Source organism: Ptychodera flava, chromosome 14 (assembly GCF_041260155.1).
Source record: "Ptychodera flava strain L36383 chromosome 14, AS_Pfla_20210202, whole genome shotgun sequence".
NCBI lineage: Eukaryota > Metazoa > Hemichordata > Enteropneusta > Ptychoderidae > Ptychodera > Ptychodera flava.
The window spans coordinates 8,530,237-8,552,135 of NC_091941.1; the positions used below are offsets into that span (position 1 = coordinate 8,530,237).

Below are 21,899 nucleotides of genomic sequence, written 5' to 3' on the forward strand. Positions count from 1 at the left end.
AAATAGTTGATTTACAGTTGAATTCATTCACAAATGTATCTTAAGAACAGGTATATGTCTTCTAAAGAGTGCTTCATCTTTAAGCGCCTTCATAACTGAATCAATAAGCACCTGAGTTCACAAGTTTGTAATCTTATTGCTAGGCTCCACAGACACAGTCAACACAGACATAATATTTTGACCTTAAAAAATCCAGAGAGTGCGTACACAGGGTTGTTGTTTGTGAATTAACTTTCAAACTGTTTGGGTACTTATGTGCAGAATGGGTTTGTACTCAGTGACTGGTAAGATTCATGCAGAATAAAAGTTACGATACATATAAATTCTGAAGCAGTTGATTATGGACACTTATACCTTTGAAACCTCGTTTTCCTGTCAAAGAACAGATAAGGCAACCATGGCAGAGTCAGATTAAAAGCAAAATTAGCAATTAGTATGAGATTAGTTCAAGAACAGAAACAGACTTTGAAGTAACAAGATGTTAAAATACATGCAACAAATTTATCAACTGTTATATGGACATGTCTTTTTCTTTACATCTTGTTTAATTTCTGATGCTCTGCCAGAAGAAAAAAATTCTCACACAAAAAATTGAGATTGTGATAACTATGCTCTCATGACATTGACAATGACAATGGCTGTAAACAGCATCTTTGAGATGATCTATTGACAGTGTAAGTGAAATTCAATCACCATAGCAATGGAGAGTATTCTGGGATGGTGACCTTTGACATCAAGATCTCAACCAAGGTGTTGGTTTCGTTTCACTTGTTGTCTGAAGAAAATGGTGGCTGTGAGGTAATAGTGTTTGGAAAGGATCTACAACAGTTCTACACTTTTCCCAGTCATTCATTTGATAAAGTTTATGAGTGGTACTTTTGGTGAAAATAGAATGTATTTTTATGCCACTGTAAGCAAAACCAGTATTCATCAAAAATTTGAGAGTTTGCATGGGCAGTATTTCAAAATCCATCATCCCAGAATACTGTGCTTTCATTTTATGTCTGAAAACGTGACGACAAATATCACAAACACACACACAAAACAAATATGACATGACTCAATGACAGTGTTGGTAGTTGCAATGGTTGTGTCAAACAGTACAAAGAAAGTAAAAATACGGAATTATTGAGGTCGGTCAAAAGACATTTCCCTTGAATTTTGGAAGTGTTTAAATGCTGGAATGCATTGTTCATGCGCATGACTATGTAAAAACTGGTTGACGTACAACCAAAATGTGTGCATTTTGGTAACTTCAATGAAATGTGAAAGTCTTTATGACAGTGGATTGTGGGAATGATAATGACTGTACAGGTGATGACATCATCAATATTTTGTGTTGCATGGTATGTATAACTGCATATTAACTTGGGTGGTGGCAATTTTTGCAATTTTAAATAACACACCTATGTCTATTATAGGATGATGTTTCTTGAAGTCTGATAGTGGGGCAGTTACATTAAAATCAGCATTGATTACCCGATGCGCTGCCATTTTGTTTTTTATCAGGCCATGCATGTATGTTTATTCTAGGTGTATAATCCAATGAAAATCTGCTGACAAATGCTGATGATTCATACATTTGTGATTTAAAATTGACAGCACTTGTGTCAAAATTATATAATGAACCAGGTGTACACCAGTGAGTCAAGTGTACATCTGGAGACTTTAGATTCAACCTTAAAAAGCCCTTGAAAATGGGAATCTGTTTATTTTTAAAATATGGGCCATTCATGCTTACAGAAAAAGTGCAACATTTCTTTGAACACGATGGACATAAACACAGCAGGCAATCCAGGCCATGCATTAACGAAAGACGCAACATCACACTGTTGCCACGGCAACTTGGACTCACTTGCTGGATGATAAATATGGCCTTGTTTGACCCCACCCAAAGCTTCCTTTATACTCCTGGTGCTTTGAGCGCTTCTCACACTTCTGACACTGGGACTTTGTGAGCGTGCACTCATTGCATCGCCCGCAGTCCCATCATCCTCTGGGGTCTGCTCTTTTAGTGAATGCACAGACCCAGACTTCAGGGACTTTTCATCCTGTGATGTTTCCTGGTCTTCATCTTCTTTTGTTTCTGATCCTGTTTCTGTACCTGCCTTTTCTGATGACTTGGCTCTTTCTTCAGCTACTCCTAAAAAGTTAGTCATGCTCATTAGAGTTGCTATGCTGACACCAAAGAGGGCGCACTGACTCTCTGCACCATTTCCAACATGATTTGAAAAGGAAACTACATAATGTCACACATCAAAAAGGAAACACAGTGTGCATATATGACCAACACTAACTGTTCAAAAAGAGATATTTTTTGGAATGTAGTCTAAAAATATGAGATACTTTTGTGGTACAGGAGTTTCTGCTACGTCTGAGATAATTTGTGCGATAAACTGTGAAAATACTTCAAATTAGTTTTTGTTGCATATATAAACTGTCATTTCTTCTTTATTCACTGATGACCTTACTAAGAAGACAAATACTGTGACTTAAAAATACAACATCAAGGTCATAACAGAATTCCACACACAAAAAACATGCTTATAATACACTGTAAATTACACACTGTGGCTCAAACACAAAATCAAACGTGCAAGATGTGAGTTACAACTCCCATCGTAACAGCAGTAGTAACCCTGTTCATTTCAGAGAATCACTTCACAGCCATTGCAGTTGAAAAGTACAGACATGTTTCAGACATATTCTGCAGCATTATAAAATGCTTACAATTTACAAGTAAGTTATTGGGCTAACAGTTTGATTTTGAGAGAGACAGAATTAGACAATAAAGAGATATAGACGTAAAATGCCATCTTCTATTTCGGTATTTATCACTTCATAACTAATTTGAGAAATGTGTTTGGTTTTAATTTGAATGTGGTACAAGATGTTAATAGATACTTCTTATATTACAACAAATATCTGTTGACATTCCTTTTGAATATATTCATGAAATGTAGCTTTTCTTTAATGAGTAAAATGGCAATTCTCAGGAAACTGCAATAACTTTGGAACAAAAATGACAAAAATCATCATACCAGGGAGATAAAAAAATAATGTAAAACAACAGAAAATGTACATAGTTACATACTTCTGATAGCGTTCTCAATTTCATCGGCATCAAGGAGATCAGAGGCTGAGGAAGAAGCAACATCAAGTTCGAAAGCAAAGTCAAGGACAACCTTATACCATCTTAAGAGATAAAACCTTTCAGGTTAACTCTGGCAACATTGATATCTGCTGCTTTCCATGACCCATATGAATCAGGCTTTCTGATTGGTTCAACTAGAATGCCTTTATGAATCTCTGATTGGTCATATGTGGTCTGACGTACTGGGATTTCTGGTAGGTAGTGACAGCAAGCCTGTTGCATTTTATTTCAAGGTTTCTTTGGAACATGGTTGTATTTCCATATTAGTGTATATTGAATGACAAACTTCTTTGCATCAATTTATCAATATCTTGCGCAATATAAAATAGTCATTGTCTCACAGCATGATTCTGTGACAACATAGTGTGTGATTCTATACCAGGATAGGGGGAGTGGACTTCAACCAAATGAAATTTTGAATGGGTCAATTGCTCCATGGTATGGTAGATATTTGGCTGGGGTAACCTTCAATGGAGCTATGTTGCAGATATCAATGGCACCTGAGTTCACAGCTGATTGTAGGATAGTCATTTTTAGAGTCATTTGTAATTGGCAAAGATGATAAGGCACAGAAATCAGATCACCAACAAGATGTTAGTCTATGGATCAAGTCAATAAAAATAAATAAATTATAGATTCAATCATAGTGCTCCTGTAGATCAAGTTCAAATGAAATCACAAAAGTTGATTTCTATCATTGTAACACTGATAACAGACTTACACTTTCAGAGGAGGATAATACAAAATGGTTTTTAACAAAGTTACTGGCAAATTGAAGAAAAGACTGGTCATCTTGTTGTGATTGATATACTTTGATTGTTCCTGTGTGCTGAATGTCACACAAATCAGTGTGTTTATTATATCAAGCATAGACAAACCTTTGTGTCATCAGCACATTGGAAGCAGCAAAGTCAGAAAGCAGTAAACCCAATACCACACCACAGCACACCAAATCTTTGCATATTGACTGCTATTTCCTTCCAGACTCTCTGCTTTCAAAGGTTTTTATTGGGTTATTTTGCAAAAGTTTACCCTTGTTGCCAATTTTCACCAACTTTTCTTTTTTTAGGACATTCCACAACAGTATATAGGAATCTTTTGAATAGATGTGTTGATAAAAGTGATAAATCAATCTTATAAACCTATCATGAGAGGGTTTTGTAAATGTTTGTACATAATATGCAGTTGAAAGTCTTTGTTACTCAGCAGTCAAGGAATCAAAGATAGTGTTTTAGTGAAAATGCAAGAATTTTTGTAAAAAACCACACTGCATATAATTTTAAATGCATTCTCTTATAAGCATCAGATGGTAATAATTCATATCATATTCATGCAATATGATGAATAATTGATTGGAGTCATGAATAATTCATGTTAGAAACCATTAGTAAGCACACAGCAAACTTCAAACCATGTTAGCCCATCTTTCATGCAAGAAACCTTTTTGCCATGCAAAGTCAAAACCACACATGGATAAAAACCCGAAACACTGTGTTATTGTTAAACACGGAAATATCTGGTGTTATCAGTAAAAGAAACCACTTGTCAACAGTAAGCCCAGAGATGACCCATTACCTTTAGTGAAATCTACAGCCCTTAAGAATCGTGGGTCTAGAATGGAAATGCGATTTAATGCTCATTGAATACAACCATAACAAATATAAAACTTAACGTAAGACATATATACATGGGATTCCCAAATAGCTGTATGAGTAGCTACCAAAAGATAAACTTTCTCTGTCACATATATACTTTCACATATTTTCCTTGCATGTCTTTTGAGGAACTGCACAGAAATTTTAAGGATTCACCACTGTTAAATAATGAGCTCTATGATTGGTTGGTTAACATTTTTCTCTCTATCCACAAACATTTAGACAAGACATTTTACGAATTTTTACTTCATGCAATCACTTGCCATTTTATTTGAAAGGTATGAACAAACCTAGTCTACTCTGTATGATGCGACGACATTTTGAGAGCTGTTTTAGGTGTAGAAAGAACTGAATCATGTATTATTTACTCTAACTTTAGTAACCACTTGAACAGTCATTTTGGCAACTTAGCCTGTTATTATGCCAGAAATATTCAGCAAAAGTTGATCTTGACGGTAGCTACACACATAAGATGCCCTTACACATTGCCCTTACTATGGCCACAAAGAAATGACAGATTGTCTTACATGTTACAAATCAGGAAGACTTCAAACAAAGACAGTGAAAATCACACAAGATTGTGCCTTGACAAACATGTACATTTGCATCATGGAAAATATGTTTGGAACCTTCCTGATCATAGCTTTCTTGAGACGTGACACAATTTACATTGTATGCACTTTACAAACTTCAAATAGAAATGAACATTTATTGATGAATTTGAAAAAGCAGCAGACATACAGACGGTATACATACAAATAGGAAGTTGTGAAGGAGACATAGGAGAGGTTTGTGCATCTACAGTTTCCACGTGTTCTGAACGTCAGAAGACAGAAAACAATAAATATGACAAAATATGGACATATACATTTCCTATGTTTTATAACTATTATTATTAAAGTATAACAGAATTGGACGAAACAGACTTTGTCTTATATTACACTGAACATTTGGTAATTCTGTTAAGACATTGATCAAAAAGATATCTTTCAGAAGAGTTACTCAGTGACTTTCACTGACTCTATAATGACAATAATTGACTTAATATTTCTGGTAGCGACTCCTTCCAAAACTGTTCTTTGTTTCAGTATCATGGTCTGTAATACCATATTGGCTGTGGTTAGCAATAAGTGTATATAGTAAACAAATGGGATTGAGAAAAATTTGATATGGACAATACAACATCTTTTTTGAATCTAGAGTCCTATGAGGTGTGTATTGGATCCAGATAATGGAAGGAGAACAGCAACATACAAAATGTTGATATGAAAGGTACAATCAAAACAGTGCCAGAATCTGTTTGAAAAGTTGAGGGGCAGGGGAGGGTATGTTGGAAGAGACACCTGTTGAGTTACAGTAATAAACAGTTGGACCCCATGGCAGTGTCAATTACAATACATTTTGACGAGATAAAAGCTAAAATAGATCCATTCGAGTACATCACCAACAAAGGGTAATAAAACTTGGATAAAGAGGCAACTCTTTTCATCAGTGATTTTACTTGAAGTCCACTCATCAATGCCATCTAGATACGTTTGTGTGTGTTCTCAGATTTGGTGAGGTTCATTGTTTTATACCGGTATGTCTGTTAATGAATAAAGCCAGCATTCTTTGACGACACAACAGTAGATCTGCTTTATGTTTATGAAAATGAATTTCAAAATCCTGATTGGGTTCAAGGATCTACCCATACATGTAACCTGGGCATCACTGAAAAGTGAATTTTGTTAAAATAGGAACATGAAGACTGACTGCATCAACTGCAAGTATCACTTGACAATACTGTTGGCATTTGCTGTTGAAATATATTGTTATCATGTGCATGCTATTATTTAATACACCAAAGGAAAACATCACAGTGCCATGCATTTGATGCAGTGACAAGAAAATCCCTGCTGTCTTACCTGCTTGTCGTAGTCTTTGTCTGAGGAGGGACACTGCAGCCTCAGCAGAGTTACTTTTCTTGTGGGAGATCTTCCTCGGGATTTTGGGTTTCTTCAGTTTTGCTTTGCCTGGCCAACTTGGTCCATCATCATCACCGGGCAAACTGGATTCCATCTGAAAAAGAAAGCCAAGATGTCAAGCAGCGAAACATGGATGAAGGCGCGTGATTGGCTTAATGAAGAGAGAGAAAGAATCAGATTCAAGTCCACAGTGATTCAAGAATTTCGTTGTTTGTTTTACTCACACTCCAAAGGGAATCAAGAGAATTCCTGCGATGCCATTCTTCTGCTGATTTTGTCCTGTTTGGTTGTTCTTCATCAGGTTTGAATAATTCAGCAAGCATTTTGGACCAAAGCTGAGCTGCAGCCTGTGAGACAAGAGATGCATACAATTACCGGTTGCTTGCATATAGCTAAAACAATGCTATTGATTTTGTGAGATAAAGTCAAGATATAAATTTCATCATACAGAGATATGTGACTTCAATAATACATAAAGTAAAATCAGAGTGTCCAAGACATTTCTACAACAAAAAATGTAAAGTATTTGTTCCATGTAGACATCAAGTGGGATTTCCCAATTAGTATGATGCATTTCCAGCAGGTGGCAATGGATTTGTCATGCCAATTAACAGTTGTACTTCTTCACATCATATCATACCTGTGCATCCTTGGCTAGGTTTCTTCCCGTCACAGGTCTTTCCAGTACAGCTGCTGCCACAGCTGATGCGTGGTCTTCAAGAAGTTCCATCTGAGACTTGGTGGAAACCCCTGTTTTGGCTGAAATTCCCGATTTACCCGATTTCATGGATTTCATTGATCTAAGAGACTCGGCTTTAGGTGAAGCACGACCCTGTGGTACAGAGATGTGGCTCATCGCGTCTATTTGTTTTCAAAAAACAAAACAAAAACAGAAAATTATAATGAGTCACAATTTTAAGTCCTGTTTCAAATCTACAGGTCCAATTTGTTCATTGGAGACAATGGATTTGTGTCATTTTGAGATAGTAACAAAGTCTAAGCTATTTATCCTCCTAATTTGTTCCCTAAAGATTTGATTAACTAGGTAATCTTTTGAAATTACACAACTATTCTCTCATTCAGCTGTTTCTATATCTATTTTATCCTGCTGAGATTTCTCTGAAACTTACTATGTTTACTATTTATTTCCTATTATTCCTTTTTTTATATTCCATGAACAAAAGAATTCATTTCTTTTAATCTTTTAAAATAGATTATCAAATCAGACTAATAATTCCTTTTTAAGATACTGAAAAGATTTCCTGTTTCTTGAAATGATTGTCATGATTTATAGTTGTTTTTTGTAGCCAAGCATTTAAAATAACTTTTTCATTGAAAGGTAATCCTGCATAAAATCAAAATGTAGGATTACTAGATCATGAACACCAGAAACAAAGGTAAGTTTTCTGTTCTGAAATTAAGCTGTCATCAACTGATCTTTTCCAATGGACTGATACTATTTTTTTATAGCCTATGTCATCATTGTTCCATCTTCCAATATTAAACATTTTTAGTAAATATTATTCAGCTTTTATTTCCCCTTTACACAAGAATGGCACTAACTAATATATTTCCCACAGTATTTATTACATGTGTCACTTCAAAGAATATCATCACACAATGAGATCAGCAAAGTACACGTACTGGAGCTACTGAACAAAACTGTCAGTGAAATGACATACAATGACAGCTCAACATGTACATTGAACAGATAATACAAACTATACGGTTTCATATCTACTTTCTAACAGCCTCTTGTTTGCTATGCTGCTTCTGTTCTCTGTCACACACACCCAATCTGAACAACATTTTACTGAATCTCTGTTGTACACTCATGTGCCCTCAACAGTCTAGCCTAGTTAAGCCAAAGGAGCAAGCTGGGCTGTACCAACATTCATTTGTGAGGGCACATCCTATGAGCCAATGTGAGAGAACTGAATTGCAAGGCAAACATGGGCTGTTCGAGAATTTGGATTTCACAATACTTAAAATATCAAAATTTAGAGTGGACAGCTTGTACATGAGTGTGGGTATGTCAGAGTGCTTTTGTGGGAAGATGAACATTACACTATGGTTATGTGATGTACCTTCAACACACATGAAATGATAATAAACTGAACATTAGTACTGAACATGACTTGTACATGGAGAGTAAACACTTGCAGTTTGATGTAATTATGGATACATGGATATGAGGCTGTCTCTGGCAAACCAGTTCTAAATATACTCCCATATAATCCATGACACCACTATGCATCTGAGTATCAGCCTCAAATAAGCATCATTGATAATACTAATTCAATGTGTCACAAGCCTTTTTGAATTTTCTTCAAACCAATAGATGAATATATGAAATGGATATTACAGAAGTACATTTACAACTGGTCAGAGCCAACATGGCAGTCTGCAGTCAAGTGGCAATTGCCATAATGCATTGCACTATGATCTACTTTCTCAGTCTAGCCTGCTATACTGGAACTCCGAACTTCCTTTATCGAAATGTGGATAAGGTTCAAGGGTGTCTTTTGTTTTGTGAACAGACAAGACAATTGGTCAGCTGACAGCAGCATGGTCATCACTTTTTGCATGGCCTACATGCATCAAGTACATCTGTAAAGTGACATCTCTGACTTGAACATTTGAGTTAGAGAAAAAATATCATGGTCCGGATAATCTCTGAGAGATTGTTGATCATTTTTTGACTGAGAAAGTAGACTTAGTGCAGTGAATTGTGTCATGAATATCTGGCGTCGAGTAGGCAATGGACAGAAGCTCCTAGAATAGGGCATGAATTGATAGTGAGTTGATATGATAATGGTGATGATTCGATGATGAGAAGAATGCAGCCATAGTCTTTCCTGCTGAAAATGAAGCTACATTTGTGAGAAATGGAGACAAATACTATGAAATCTAGGATATAGATGTAGTTTGACATTCAATGAGTACTACTTTTAAGCCTAAAGATCAGAACTACTTTATCAAGGAAAAGCTGACTGATACTGCTTGCTAGTTATCATGTTGATTTCTCTACATAAAGGGTGTGGTATGTGTAAGTTTACGGTCTCGTCAGTGCTGAACCAAACTACAAACTACCTTTGTACGTAACGTGAAACAAATTTAGAAATGATCAATTACGAGCTGTGTTGAAAACAATTAATATTTGATGATGGTGTATTTTGCATTTGTTCAGTTCGAAGTACAACAGATATATGTGCACCAGATACACCTGTGCATTGCATGATTCTAAAGAACAAGAAAGCGAGAGACAAGAACATCAAACTGTTTTGCAACAGAGCAGACAAACAAAATGCAATATGATCGTGCAACAACAAAAACATAACACAAGCATTAAACATACACGTATGCAATATAGGATAACATGTACATGAAGTAATTTCTGTAACAGTGTAAATCCATGTGTGCAGTTACATTTATAATATTCCTTGAACAGGAAAATATGATGTGCAATGTTATTATGAATCTTCGTGTCAGTCATCTTCTTTGACATTCATCGATTAGATTTGTCATGTATCTGTTTAGTCAAAGTTACATGAACTTTATCAATCAATGGTTTAACAAACAATCAGAAGATACCCATAAAAGGTAAAACATATGTCACAAAATAACGCAAGAAATGGCAAAGGGTTAGAAGATATTGAAGTGTTAGGTTTTACTATTGATCAGTCAAAAACAATTTTGTAGTGACACCAGGATTTGCTAAAGTATGTTACTTATTTGATCCAGGTTGGTATTAACAATATGAAGGGTTATATAGATTGATTGCCTCCCATAATTATGCACTATATAATAGCGATAAAAAAAATTAACCCTGTGACGTTGCCACAGGATATGTCACTTGTAAGATATGTTAGAATTTTGAGTTGACTGAAAAGCTTCTAAGAAAACAACAATGAAAAAAAATACTGTGTCATGAAATGAATCTTTTTTTCAGCAGTGCAGATGTAGTTTGGAAAAATGCAAACACAAAAACTGATGAAAACAACACATCATTTGTTAGTATTATGGTCTTTTAGCGTGATGTGGCAATGACTCACATGCAGAGTTACAACACACACTGGTCAACACAGCCTGACACAGCTTGTTTAGTGGTTTGTTAATTCTCCACTCTGTATAAAATACCTGCATCCTCAAAATCTCCAGCATGCAGACTCTGAGTCAAAGCAAGCTGACCTTCATCAGCCTCATCATCAGCGTCATCATCGCCGCCATCATCCTGGCTGCCGTGCATTTTGTAACTCCAGTTGGAGAATGACACAGTTGCATCTATGTCCCCTGCTTTGAGATCAATTTCTTTTGACAAAATACAAAGTGTTTGAGAGTTAGTTCTTCTGAGTTGCCAACTCCCTGGCGACGCCCTTGAGGAGAAATTTAGTCATTAGTTGCTGTTTGTTGTGATAACATTGTATTTTTTGATAGATATGACAGGCAAGCATCGGGCAGCTGAGTAACTTGTAGTGACTATGTCAGACCACTTCCTCAAAATTTAATGACAGGGAACGGCTGCCGATAGTTTATGCATATGCCGACCCATTCTATAATATTATTGTACATGTATATCAATTACATTGTTATTGGCATTCTGTAATATGCCATACCAATAAATTGGTAAAACTTGCACATAAAAAAATTAAACCCTCTAAATTTAAGATTCAATGGCCGATGCATCTCATACTCATAGGGTAGTGCTGAGAAGGGAAATGAAATAAAACAGATACATTGCACAGGAATGGGGTCTCAGGCAAGTACATGTATGGTGTCAATTGTTTGTGTATATGGGTCACTGTAACAGTTATTAAATTAAATTCCACACAGTATGGCCCCTTTCCAGTCATTGCCACCACTGATGGAGAAAGAACCTGGAAGAAACTGCTATTAGTGTTCAGTAAGTTACCGAAACATAAACAAGAGTTACACCATAATGTCAGTCATTAGTACTTTCAAGGTTCACAAGTCAAAGACTTAACTATAATAGTTTTTGATGCATGAGATTCCAATGGCTTCATTTTTGTGCTCCTACTGTCTCTTTGTAAAAATTGTCCTTGAAAATATTGTGTTTTTCCATTTCCTCAACATAAAGTATCAATATACTAAAGTGCCGATATACACACTTGTTTGAAATTGTTTTCGACGATGATTTTGATAGACGTGACTTTGAAAAACTTTATAAACAGATAGACCAACAAAAACACTTCTGTTGTATTGATACTTGTCAAGTTCAGCTATGGCTCTTTATTTTGTGCACACACAAAAACAAAAACTTTAAGTATTCATTTATGAATGGTCGTCCATGAACAACCATTTGTGCATTATTTTTTATGAGAATGTTCCCAGTGTCAAAATTATTTCAAATGTTCTTGGAACAGCTAGGATTTCCATTGGAAAGGCATGAAAATCTAACTTTTCACTTGTTTCAAACAATGAAAATCAAAGGCTTTTTGAACACAAAACAAAATTTTAAAGTATTTTCACTAATTCGAAGACCATTGCTTTCAGTTCAACATTTACATACACACTACCATGATCTCAACATCTTCCCAAGCGCAGCAACAGGTGGCTTTTACTGCATAGCGACCGACACAATTTACTGCATAGCAACAGAAGCCATTAAACAGCACAGCCACAGAAAAGCTTTTTACCGCACAGAAAACACTGAACACTTTTCTTAATAGAATTATCTTGATCATTAGTACTGTAGGTTGTGTACTAAGTAGTGGAATTTACAGTCAGTACAGAGCTGTATTTCATCAGCCCTGGGGGAATGAACACAATACTATCATACACAGCAGAAGCTGTATGCTAAAACTCGAGTCATATGATCTGAAACCAAACATCACATCATATGATGTTTGGTTTCAGAAGTACAAAATGGAGACCCATACCAAAACAGAAAGGATAGCAAACTGTTTTGAGATCTAATCTGAATTCAATAATATTAACCCTTTGATGGTTTATGAATCATTCATCGAAATTGTAGTCTACTGTCTTTTGATTATAAATGCAATTGAATTAAACAGGCATTCAGTTGTAGGCAATCGCTCTTGTCAAATTTTTTTCATACTCTTTGACACATACGTGGATAAATTATCAATAAACATTGTTCAATTACTTAATCCCTTTTTTTCCCCTTTTCAATGTCAATACTTTCAAAACAGACTGGAATTCATATACACAATGAGGAATGTAGGAAAATAATTTAACCTTGATAGGAGTGCTTACCTTTCTGAGATTGATAAGATGTAGCTCTGGACTTCCTGGTTGCCACGGATGCCGGGTAACTCTCCCCGTCTGAATCGTCAGACGTTGCATAGTCTGTGAATTTGAAAGATAACAAAGTCACCATGGCTACTCCTTGTTGCTTTGTGTCGTACTGGTTTCAAGTTAGCTGTCCCCTGGTTCATGTACTGCAACCTTTGCCAAGGTTGATTTTACGTCTTGGTTTTGTGAAGGCTATACACAGTGAACCTTCAATTCTTTCCTAAATGATGCAAATCCACCCAGTGCTTAAACAGTGTGAGCACATTACATGGTAGAGAGTTGGTTGTAAAGTAAGTGTACGCTTGGTTTTACAGGAAATAGCAACTGGCCAAATGTACAACAGTGTCAGTGGTACATTTTGTACATCTAATGTGCAAAGTTTCCACATGTGGATTTGAATTCGAGATATTTATAGACGGCTACCAACGAAGTAAATTAAGTTAATTAGACCTGATTTTGATGGCAAAATAAGTGGTTTACACTGGAATTGAATTTGAAGTAGGTGAGATTACACATAAAGGTGCTGGAAACAGGTGTTGTTACACATGGTTTGGCAAGAATACACATTTCCTGTGATGGAGAGTATGGTACTAAGAGTGAACTCTTGTCCAGTGTGTCCAGTTTTCTTTGAATGGTTGGGATATATCCAATTGATATAGAGTGGATGGGGAGGTACTTATATGGGTGTTTGAGTACACATTGGCAATCAATATGATTTTTTGTTGCTGTATTTACATACTGTGACAGAAGAAACCATAGAAATGGATTATCGGTTCTTTTTGAACCTAGAAGAGAGTATGTTGTATGTCACCGATGTAAACTAGGTCATGCAACTTCTCAACTTAACACTCGTATATTTTCAAGGTAGCAAAACCATGTTTGACAAGAACAGGGTATAAAAATTATAATTGATGGAAAAACAGAAAAGATATCTATCCTCTATTAAATGAGGGTAGAGTATATTCCTCTGGGAAAAAAGACATGCAATTTTGATTGAAAAGATGAAATGATGACTAACTTTATTAAGCTGGAGAGGTGTAAATGAAATCTACTACTCTAGTTTGTGTCAATGTTACCAGTACAATGTGTTGTAAACATATTGCAATACAAGAGCGGTGGCAAGCACATGTCCCAGTACCATGAGTACTGTATCCTGGTGTTTTCTTTAAGAAACACCAGTGAATATAACTATGGGAAGGAATCAGACCATTTCTAGGCTAGTTAAGAGTATTTCCATGGGGTAAAGTAAGAAAGTAAGAGAGAGGCTTGTCTGAAAGGGTATGACCATTCTCATGCAGTGGCAATATCATTTCTTACTGCATGGCATTATTAAATGATGTGTGAAAATGTTTACAAAGAGAAAAATATCTAAATACAATAATCTTATCGTTTAAAATAAGGAGGTGTTTGTGAATTCTACCTGCTCCTTTTTCACCTTCCTCTGTACTGGATTCACTCTCCTCCGCAAAATGCACAATTTTGCGACTACCGGCCGCTGCTGTTTTTTGTGTTTTTCCCATCATCGGCAGCAGTGATGAAATAAGTTACACATTTGACAAACACTTGTATTTCATATTGAGGTGTCAAATTTAGGTGCATTTTGTGAAAGCGTCTTTGCTAGGTGTGATATTAAGCAAATGCTCCATTGACATGCTGGCATTCACATATCATGCAAAGCTTGTCAAATATAGGATGAAAAAAGAACAATATTTTAGGTCCAGCGTCGGCACACTATCCATTGCCTTAAAAAAATGCTTATGGTGGTTGAAGTTTACTGATTACATTTCCTCTTTTGGAATTATAAATAAAAAGAAAATTATTCCTTTTTAGAAACAATTAAGTTATTTATCCGATAATATTTATCTATGGCCAAAAACAATCATACGTTTGTTTCTCATTCTTGTTCTCTTACCAAAATGATGCGGCAAAACAATTTTTTATTCTACATTTGGATTTTTAGCTCATGAGATCTGACTACTGACATGGAAAAATCAAATCAGGAATTTATTTATATGTAGCAGTAATTTTTTAACACACAGCAGGATCATGATAATACCCCTATGAAGAGCAATAAGGATATGTGATCAAACACTGTCATGTTTTAAATTTTTGCACAGGAGTGAAACAGAGGTTGACTTAACAAGTCAAGGTTGATGCACACAGGGATGAGAAACAAACCCTTTTTTGCCTATCTTCTTTATCATTTTACAGCTCTTATATTTAATTATTTACTTTTAAATTTGATTTTTAACTTTTGAAGTTGTGACAGGACATTCATTTATAAATTTATAAACATTTTAACCAAGTTTTAAAGTTTTCAGAACTTCTTCTTGGAAAATATTTCAACTAGCAGTAATTTTCAATAAGAATGTTATAGCACACATACATATGTATACATGAAGTATTTGAAAATTCCAAAGGGAGAATATTTATAGTCTTTGACTATTTCTGTATACATTTTTATTTTCATGTAAACAAGTTTGACTTCATCTCAAACAATTACAGACATGCAGTACTTTGCAAAGTTAGATATGACTTCACATCTTCTGGTACTTTCCCATAGCAGCTTATCAAGCAGGTGCATCTACAGTTTTAATTCTTTAAGGTAGTATGCGCCTTGAAAGTGAAAGACTTAAACTTTTGCTCAAAGTTCTTCAATGAAACTTTCAGCCATTCTCTTACCAAATGAAGAATAAATTTCTGGGGTAATTGTGTAGAGTTTGGTGCTATAGAAACAAATTACCTAACATTTACTGATATTTGAAATTCAAAATGGCCGATAATCCCTGTGTTTACTCTACAGGGAAATAAAATTTTTGATTTTTGAAAAAATTAACATGGCGAAAATTTCTCTCACTCCAAGAGCTTGAAAATGATCTTCTAACAAGGGTTACCAGAAAGGTATTGAAAAATTTAAAGCATCCGAATATCTCTCCCTAAGGCGCATTCTACCTTAACAAATACGCAAGGATTTCTCTTGGCATGCATGGCGATCTAGTAGGGCTTAAATCTGTATTGAATATGTTGTAGCAGTCCACAACATCATATCATCATGCTTCAATAAGAATCAAATCCATGCAATAATAATAAAAATAATAATAATAATAATATAATTAATATATATATATATATATATATATATATATATATATATATATATATATATATATATATAGTGTAGTGTTAACGGGAACTAAGGCAGTTTCAAGGTAGGCGTTGTATTACTGGTCAGTTTCGTGTAGGTAGAACCTACACTCATCAGATACCATAGCCTATTGAACAGAACACGGTACTCAACAGAAATTATGCGTTATACTGGACTGAATATGCAAATGAGCCTGGAGTTGAATGGCAGTGTAAAAAAGAATGGGGAGTGACAGGTGGTGATGATTTGTCTGTCTCATGAATAACAGTCAGGTAACAAAATTCTTGAGGAGAAATTTGTTGGAGTGGCGACATGTGTTAACGAGCTCATTGCGTTTGTTAAGGGTGGCCAATTGGGGTTTGCATATTATAAAGTATTTCTCCCAAAGACATATATTGCATCTGTTGCTGATGGGGCTGTAGTCGAGGCTCAACCTTGCGGCAATGTGTGCAGAATCTGTTTCAATCGATGTGACTGTTACCTGGTCAACTTTCTTGTAAGATTTTGTGATGTTCTTGGTAAGAAGCTTGTTGTATGTTGGTACATCCATCTTGTAAAAATTGTTTGTCTTATCCGCTGGTATTAGGAGTATTGAGGTCTTGAGACATCTTAATTTTCCTTTCATATTATCTTTTCGCTCCTCTCGTGTCGAGCACTCTCTGCAACTATTACTGACACATCGATTGAAACAGATTCTGCACACATTGCCGCAAGGTTGAGCCTCGACGACAGAATCAACACAACAGCAAAAAGAGAAGCATTTATAACACTAAAAGATCATAAACCCAACTTCAGAAACAACCCTGCGTGCCGCCTCATCAACCCAGCCAAATCTGAAATCGGCAAAATTAGCAAAACAATTACTGGATCGAATAAATAAAAAAGTTATAGAAGCGACAGGCGTCAACCAATGGAAGAACTCCGCATCGGTTCTGAAGTGGTACAACAACATCAATGACAAGGCACTTCCCTCGTTTATTGTATTCGATGGTGGACTTTTACCCATCCATATCACCCGACCTACTCAACGCTGCCCTGGATTTCGCGTCCAACTTTGACAATATAACCAGCGACGAAAGAACAATCATCCTTCACGCGAAAAAGTCGTGTTTGTTCATTGCGGACGAAACATGGGGCAAAAAATCATCCACCAACCTATTCGACATTACCATGGGTAGCTATGATGGCGCTGAAACATGCGAGCTCGTTGGTGCCTTTCTACTCCACCACATCACTAAGAAACATGGCAAATACTTCGGCCTTTACAGGGATGATGGCCTCGGCATTACCAAAGCCACACCAAGACAAGTTGAACTCATTAAAAAAGATCTGTGCGCCATCTTCAACCGCAATGGCCTCAAAATCACCATCGAGGCAAACAAGAAAATAGTCGACTTCCTTGACATCACCCTGAACTTGAACACCGGAAAATACATGCCGTACACCAAACCGAACAATGCACCCCAATACGTCCACAGCAAATCCAACCACCCACCTAGAATCCTCAAAACATTCCAGCATCAATCAACAAACGCCTCGCAGAAATCTCCTGTGATAAGGAGTCCTTCAACGCAGCCGCCCCACTCTACCAACAAGCCATTAACAATAGTGGATATAAGCACAAACTCCAGTTTTCGCCACCATCAACACAACCACAAGCCAGCAAAAGAAACCGCAACAGAAACATAATCTGGTACAACCCGCCATACAGCAAAAACGTGGCCACCAACGTCGGAAAAGAGTTCCTGAAAATAATCAAAGAAGAATTCACCAAGGACCACGCCCTCCACAAGATATTCAACCGGAACACCATTAAAATCAGTTACAGCACCATGAGCAATACAGCACAATCTATCCAGGGCCACAACAAAACAATCATCTCTAATAAAACAGATAACAGTGCGAAAAGACCATGCAACTGCCAAGTGCGGTCATCATGCCCAATGTCTGGACACTGCCTATCCGAATCCGTCATTTATCAAGCGACAGTCACATCCCCGGACAGCAACCAAATCAGACATATGTAGGTCTCACTGCCGGCACTTTCAAACCCGATTTAACAACCACAAAGCATCCTTCAAAAACCCAGCCAAAAAGATAGCACAGAACTCAGTAAATACATATGGACATTAAAGGAAAAAAACATCATTACAACATCACATGGAAAATCCTCAAACAAGCCAAACCCTACAGCCCCATCAGCAACAGATGCAATTTATGTCTTTGGAGAAATACTTTATAATATGCAAACCCCAATTGGCCACCCTTAACAAACGCAATGAACTCGTTAACACATGTCGCCACTCCAACAAATTTCTCCTCAAGAATTTTGTTACCTGACTGTAATTCATGAGACAGACAAATCATCACCACCTGTCACTCCCCATTCTTTTTTACGCTGCCATTCAACTCCAGGCTCATTTGCATATTCAGTCCAGTACAACGCATAATTTCTGTTGAGTACCGCGTTCTTGTTCAATAGGCTATGGTATCTGATGAGTGTAGGTTCTACCTACACGAAACTGACCAGTAATACAACGCCTACCTTGAAACTGCCTTAGTTCCCGTTAACACTACACTATTTTGCTCTGGATTTGCACCATCGAGCACTCTGCCAGCAATACTTGCAATGAACTTTCATAATATATATATATATATATATATATATATATATATATATATATATATATATATATATATATATATATATATATATATATATATATATATATATATATATATATATATATATATATACCAATATATATATATATATATATATATACCAATATATATATATATATATATATATATATATATATATATATATATATATATATATATATATATATATATATATATATATATATATATATATATATATATATATATATATACCAAGGCATTGATATATTTTTCTAGTAAATGATCACTGAACTGACATATGAAGGGAATAAGAAATGATAATTCATAAACGCCTGTACTTCCATTACTTTCAGCTCTTGAAGTAAAGATATTGACACACTGAATTGCTCATGATAACCATTTCTATGCACTTTTAGAAAGCTGTCAAATTACATCTAAAGGATATTTTTTCGACCTTCATTGCACAAATGAGAACTCAGTAAATGTCTTTTTGCTTCAACAATCAGTTCACAACCATGTACCAGTATATTGTAATAGTTTGCTGTGAAAATCTTACCAGTAGCTCTGTTTGCATCTGTCACAGCGCTGAAAGAAGCTTGGGACTCCCGATCAGGGCCAATAGCGCCCCCAACAGCTGATAGCTTCACCATCGGGACCAAAGACAATGCTACCACTCTCTGTTGTCCCTAGGAAGTGATTCGTGACAGGTTAAATTGGCGTTACTTTTCCGGTGTAGAATAGATCAGTTGTTCTACTAATTAGTTTGATAGATTAAGAAGCAAAAAATTTTAGAGAACCTCTCACTCCATCTGTGCTGACAATAATTTGTTTCGCAACTTTGCAGTTGTCAAGTTTTGATGAAGTTCTGCCAGTGTCCTTCCAAATGTTGACTGCTATGATTTAGGGGTATAGACAAACTGTAATTTGCATTTTGCTAAAATTACTATGATGGTTATTGATATTCGTTCTTTAGAAATCTCAGGAACATACTAATCAACACAGATGCTTCTTGCAGCAAGATATCAATAGCACTTTGGAAGCTTGTACAATAATGGGATCATGCAAAGCCATATTACAATTTGACATTATCTTAGAGGGTATGTTTCTGTTTATTTACCCATAAAAGTAAGTCAAGACTTGCAGATTACTACATAGGAGCAATGCACCGACTTCTATTACAACCGTCAGAATTATGCAAGATATTCTTTGGATTGCCCAGATTTTTGTTTGAGAAATGTTAGAATTAAATTGGTTGCAACTGAAAGTATTCTTTTAAGGGAAAAGAAATGGCTAAAAAGTGAAGCAGAAATGATGTAAAGTTTGTGTGACATACCTTTCTTAGATGACTTCATGCTACTTCTGTAACTTTTCAGACTTCCACCTTTGAGGGCGCTATGAACGCTGACTGCATCACCAAGACTTTCTGTGCTGCTCTGCAACTGTGATCCTCCAGCTAATACAGGTCCACTTGCTGTATGGGTAAATAATGGAAAATTTATTTTGCTTTAATACATAGGACCTTTGACACTATCAAATGATCTTTATTTCAGAGAAATTTTCTGAGCAAAACATTACCTCAAGGTTATTTTACACTACAGCAAGCTTAACTGTATCAAATTTTGATGCACCTGGCCTTTTTTCTTCATCATCAATATGAAACCATATCATCAAAAACATTTGACTTGAGTGGAGCAAACACCATGGCAGATATTTCAGTCTGATTATGAAGGATGGAGAAAGCTAATGTTACAGAATTTTGAATCATTATAGACATTTTTGATGATATGTAAATTATTTTGCTGGTACTTAACTTTGAAATGTGTCAACTAACGGCTTTGTAGAGGACAAACAGATAAAACCTCACCTTTGCTGCTGAGCAGACTTTGTTTGGATGAGGATTTCTTCATGGTTGATGATTTGCTGGATTTCAGGGATGGATCTTTCTGTAAGATTTCATCTTCATCAATGTTTGCACCCCATTGATCAGTCTCTGATGAGCCTGCCATAAATCAAAGATGTCATTATATGAAGTCATCATAGTTAGCAAGAAATTTCTCAGCATAAGTGCCATATACATCCCATAATTTCACATCCGTGAAGATACCCTGCCTATACTGGTATTTGACATTATTATTATATTGTGATAAGCAAGAAACCTTAATGATTTTATACACAATGTACACAAATGTACTCTGCTGTCAAACATGACATACTGTTCATCATGGGCAGTTGTTTTTTTCTGTCACAAGATGATTATAGCATAGTATCCATTCTGATTTCGCATTCTTGTCTACCCTGACAAAAGTGCTCTTCCCACATTTCAGTTCTAATGCTTCGCTATGACATTCCTAGGAAGGTGAACTTTGACCTTTGCTTTTCAAGAATTTTGCACAAATGAATCACAACTTTTGATGGGATGCAATATGTCAACTGGCTGGTGACTATCTCAGTGTTGTTATGAAGAAAAGATTCACTGCACCGGCAAACCATGTGTACATTTATGGAATAGATTTTCCTCTGTCCAGTATCTGCACTGAATTGCATGAGGAATGACAGAAACACAAGTCTTGTGAATGTATGTCCCTTTCTAAAAACAGCTGACACACTGAAGATAAAAGTGAATTGTCATGCAACAATTTCATGAGATGAACATGTACCTGGTAGAATCTTTGTTGAGAATAGATACTAACAATGCCATTTTTGTGTGTGTCACACTTGTACCATTATGAAAGTGATATGTATATCTTTACCAGAGCCTTCCAAAATGTGTGATTCAAGATTTGCAATTCAAGAGACACGAAGGAAGCATTTCCTATCAATTTCTCCAACTATTCCAAAGGTACCATGCAGAAATCATGACCCCTGATGAGATTTAAACTAAGCATGCATGAATTGATGGTCCCATGACCAAAGTCAGGATCACCATGAATTCCCAGGGTTCATTACCCCATCACCCTCTACTGCCATTCAAAAGACCAATGACCCTTCACCTCTTGACACAGTTCATTCACAACAGACCGTGACTAGAGAACTTCACCATTTTTCATTTGTGAGTCCAT

At 36.0% G+C, this 21,899-nt stretch overlaps 1 protein-coding gene across 12 annotated transcripts in view; it reads right to left on the minus strand.

Moving 5' to 3' along the window:
• Window positions 1–21,899, minus strand: part of LOC139149212 (uncharacterized protein KIAA2012 homolog) — a 53,427-nt gene that overhangs the window by 17,585 nt on the left and 13,943 nt on the right. For 4 of the 12 annotated variants that reach the window (XM_070720798.1, XM_070720792.1, XM_070720796.1 and 1 more), the window contains exons 1-11: window positions 20,174–20,313; window positions 19,397–19,526; window positions 13,011–13,103; window positions 10,914–11,084; window positions 7,414–7,634; window positions 6,998–7,120; window positions 6,714–6,867; window positions 5,566–5,625; window positions 3,095–3,139; window positions 1,856–2,143; window positions 355–372 (exon numbers count right to left, since the gene is read on the minus strand). In XM_070720798.1, coding sequence (XP_070576899.1) covers window positions 355–372; window positions 1,856–2,143; window positions 3,095–3,139; window positions 5,566–5,625; window positions 6,714–6,867; window positions 6,998–7,120; window positions 7,414–7,634; window positions 10,914–11,084; window positions 13,011–13,103; window positions 19,397–19,490 — 1,267 coding nt within the window. In that variant the 5' untranslated portion in view covers window positions 19,491–19,526; window positions 20,174–20,313. Of the gene's footprint in view, window positions 1–354; window positions 373–1,855; window positions 2,144–3,094; window positions 3,140–4,729; window positions 4,766–5,565; window positions 5,626–6,713; window positions 6,868–6,997; window positions 7,121–7,413; window positions 7,635–10,913; window positions 11,085–13,010; window positions 13,104–19,396; window positions 19,527–20,173; window positions 20,314–20,704; window positions 20,840–21,899 lie in introns of those variants that run through there. The other 8 variants (XM_070720788.1, XM_070720790.1, XM_070720789.1 and 5 more) reach the window with 8 other exon arrangements.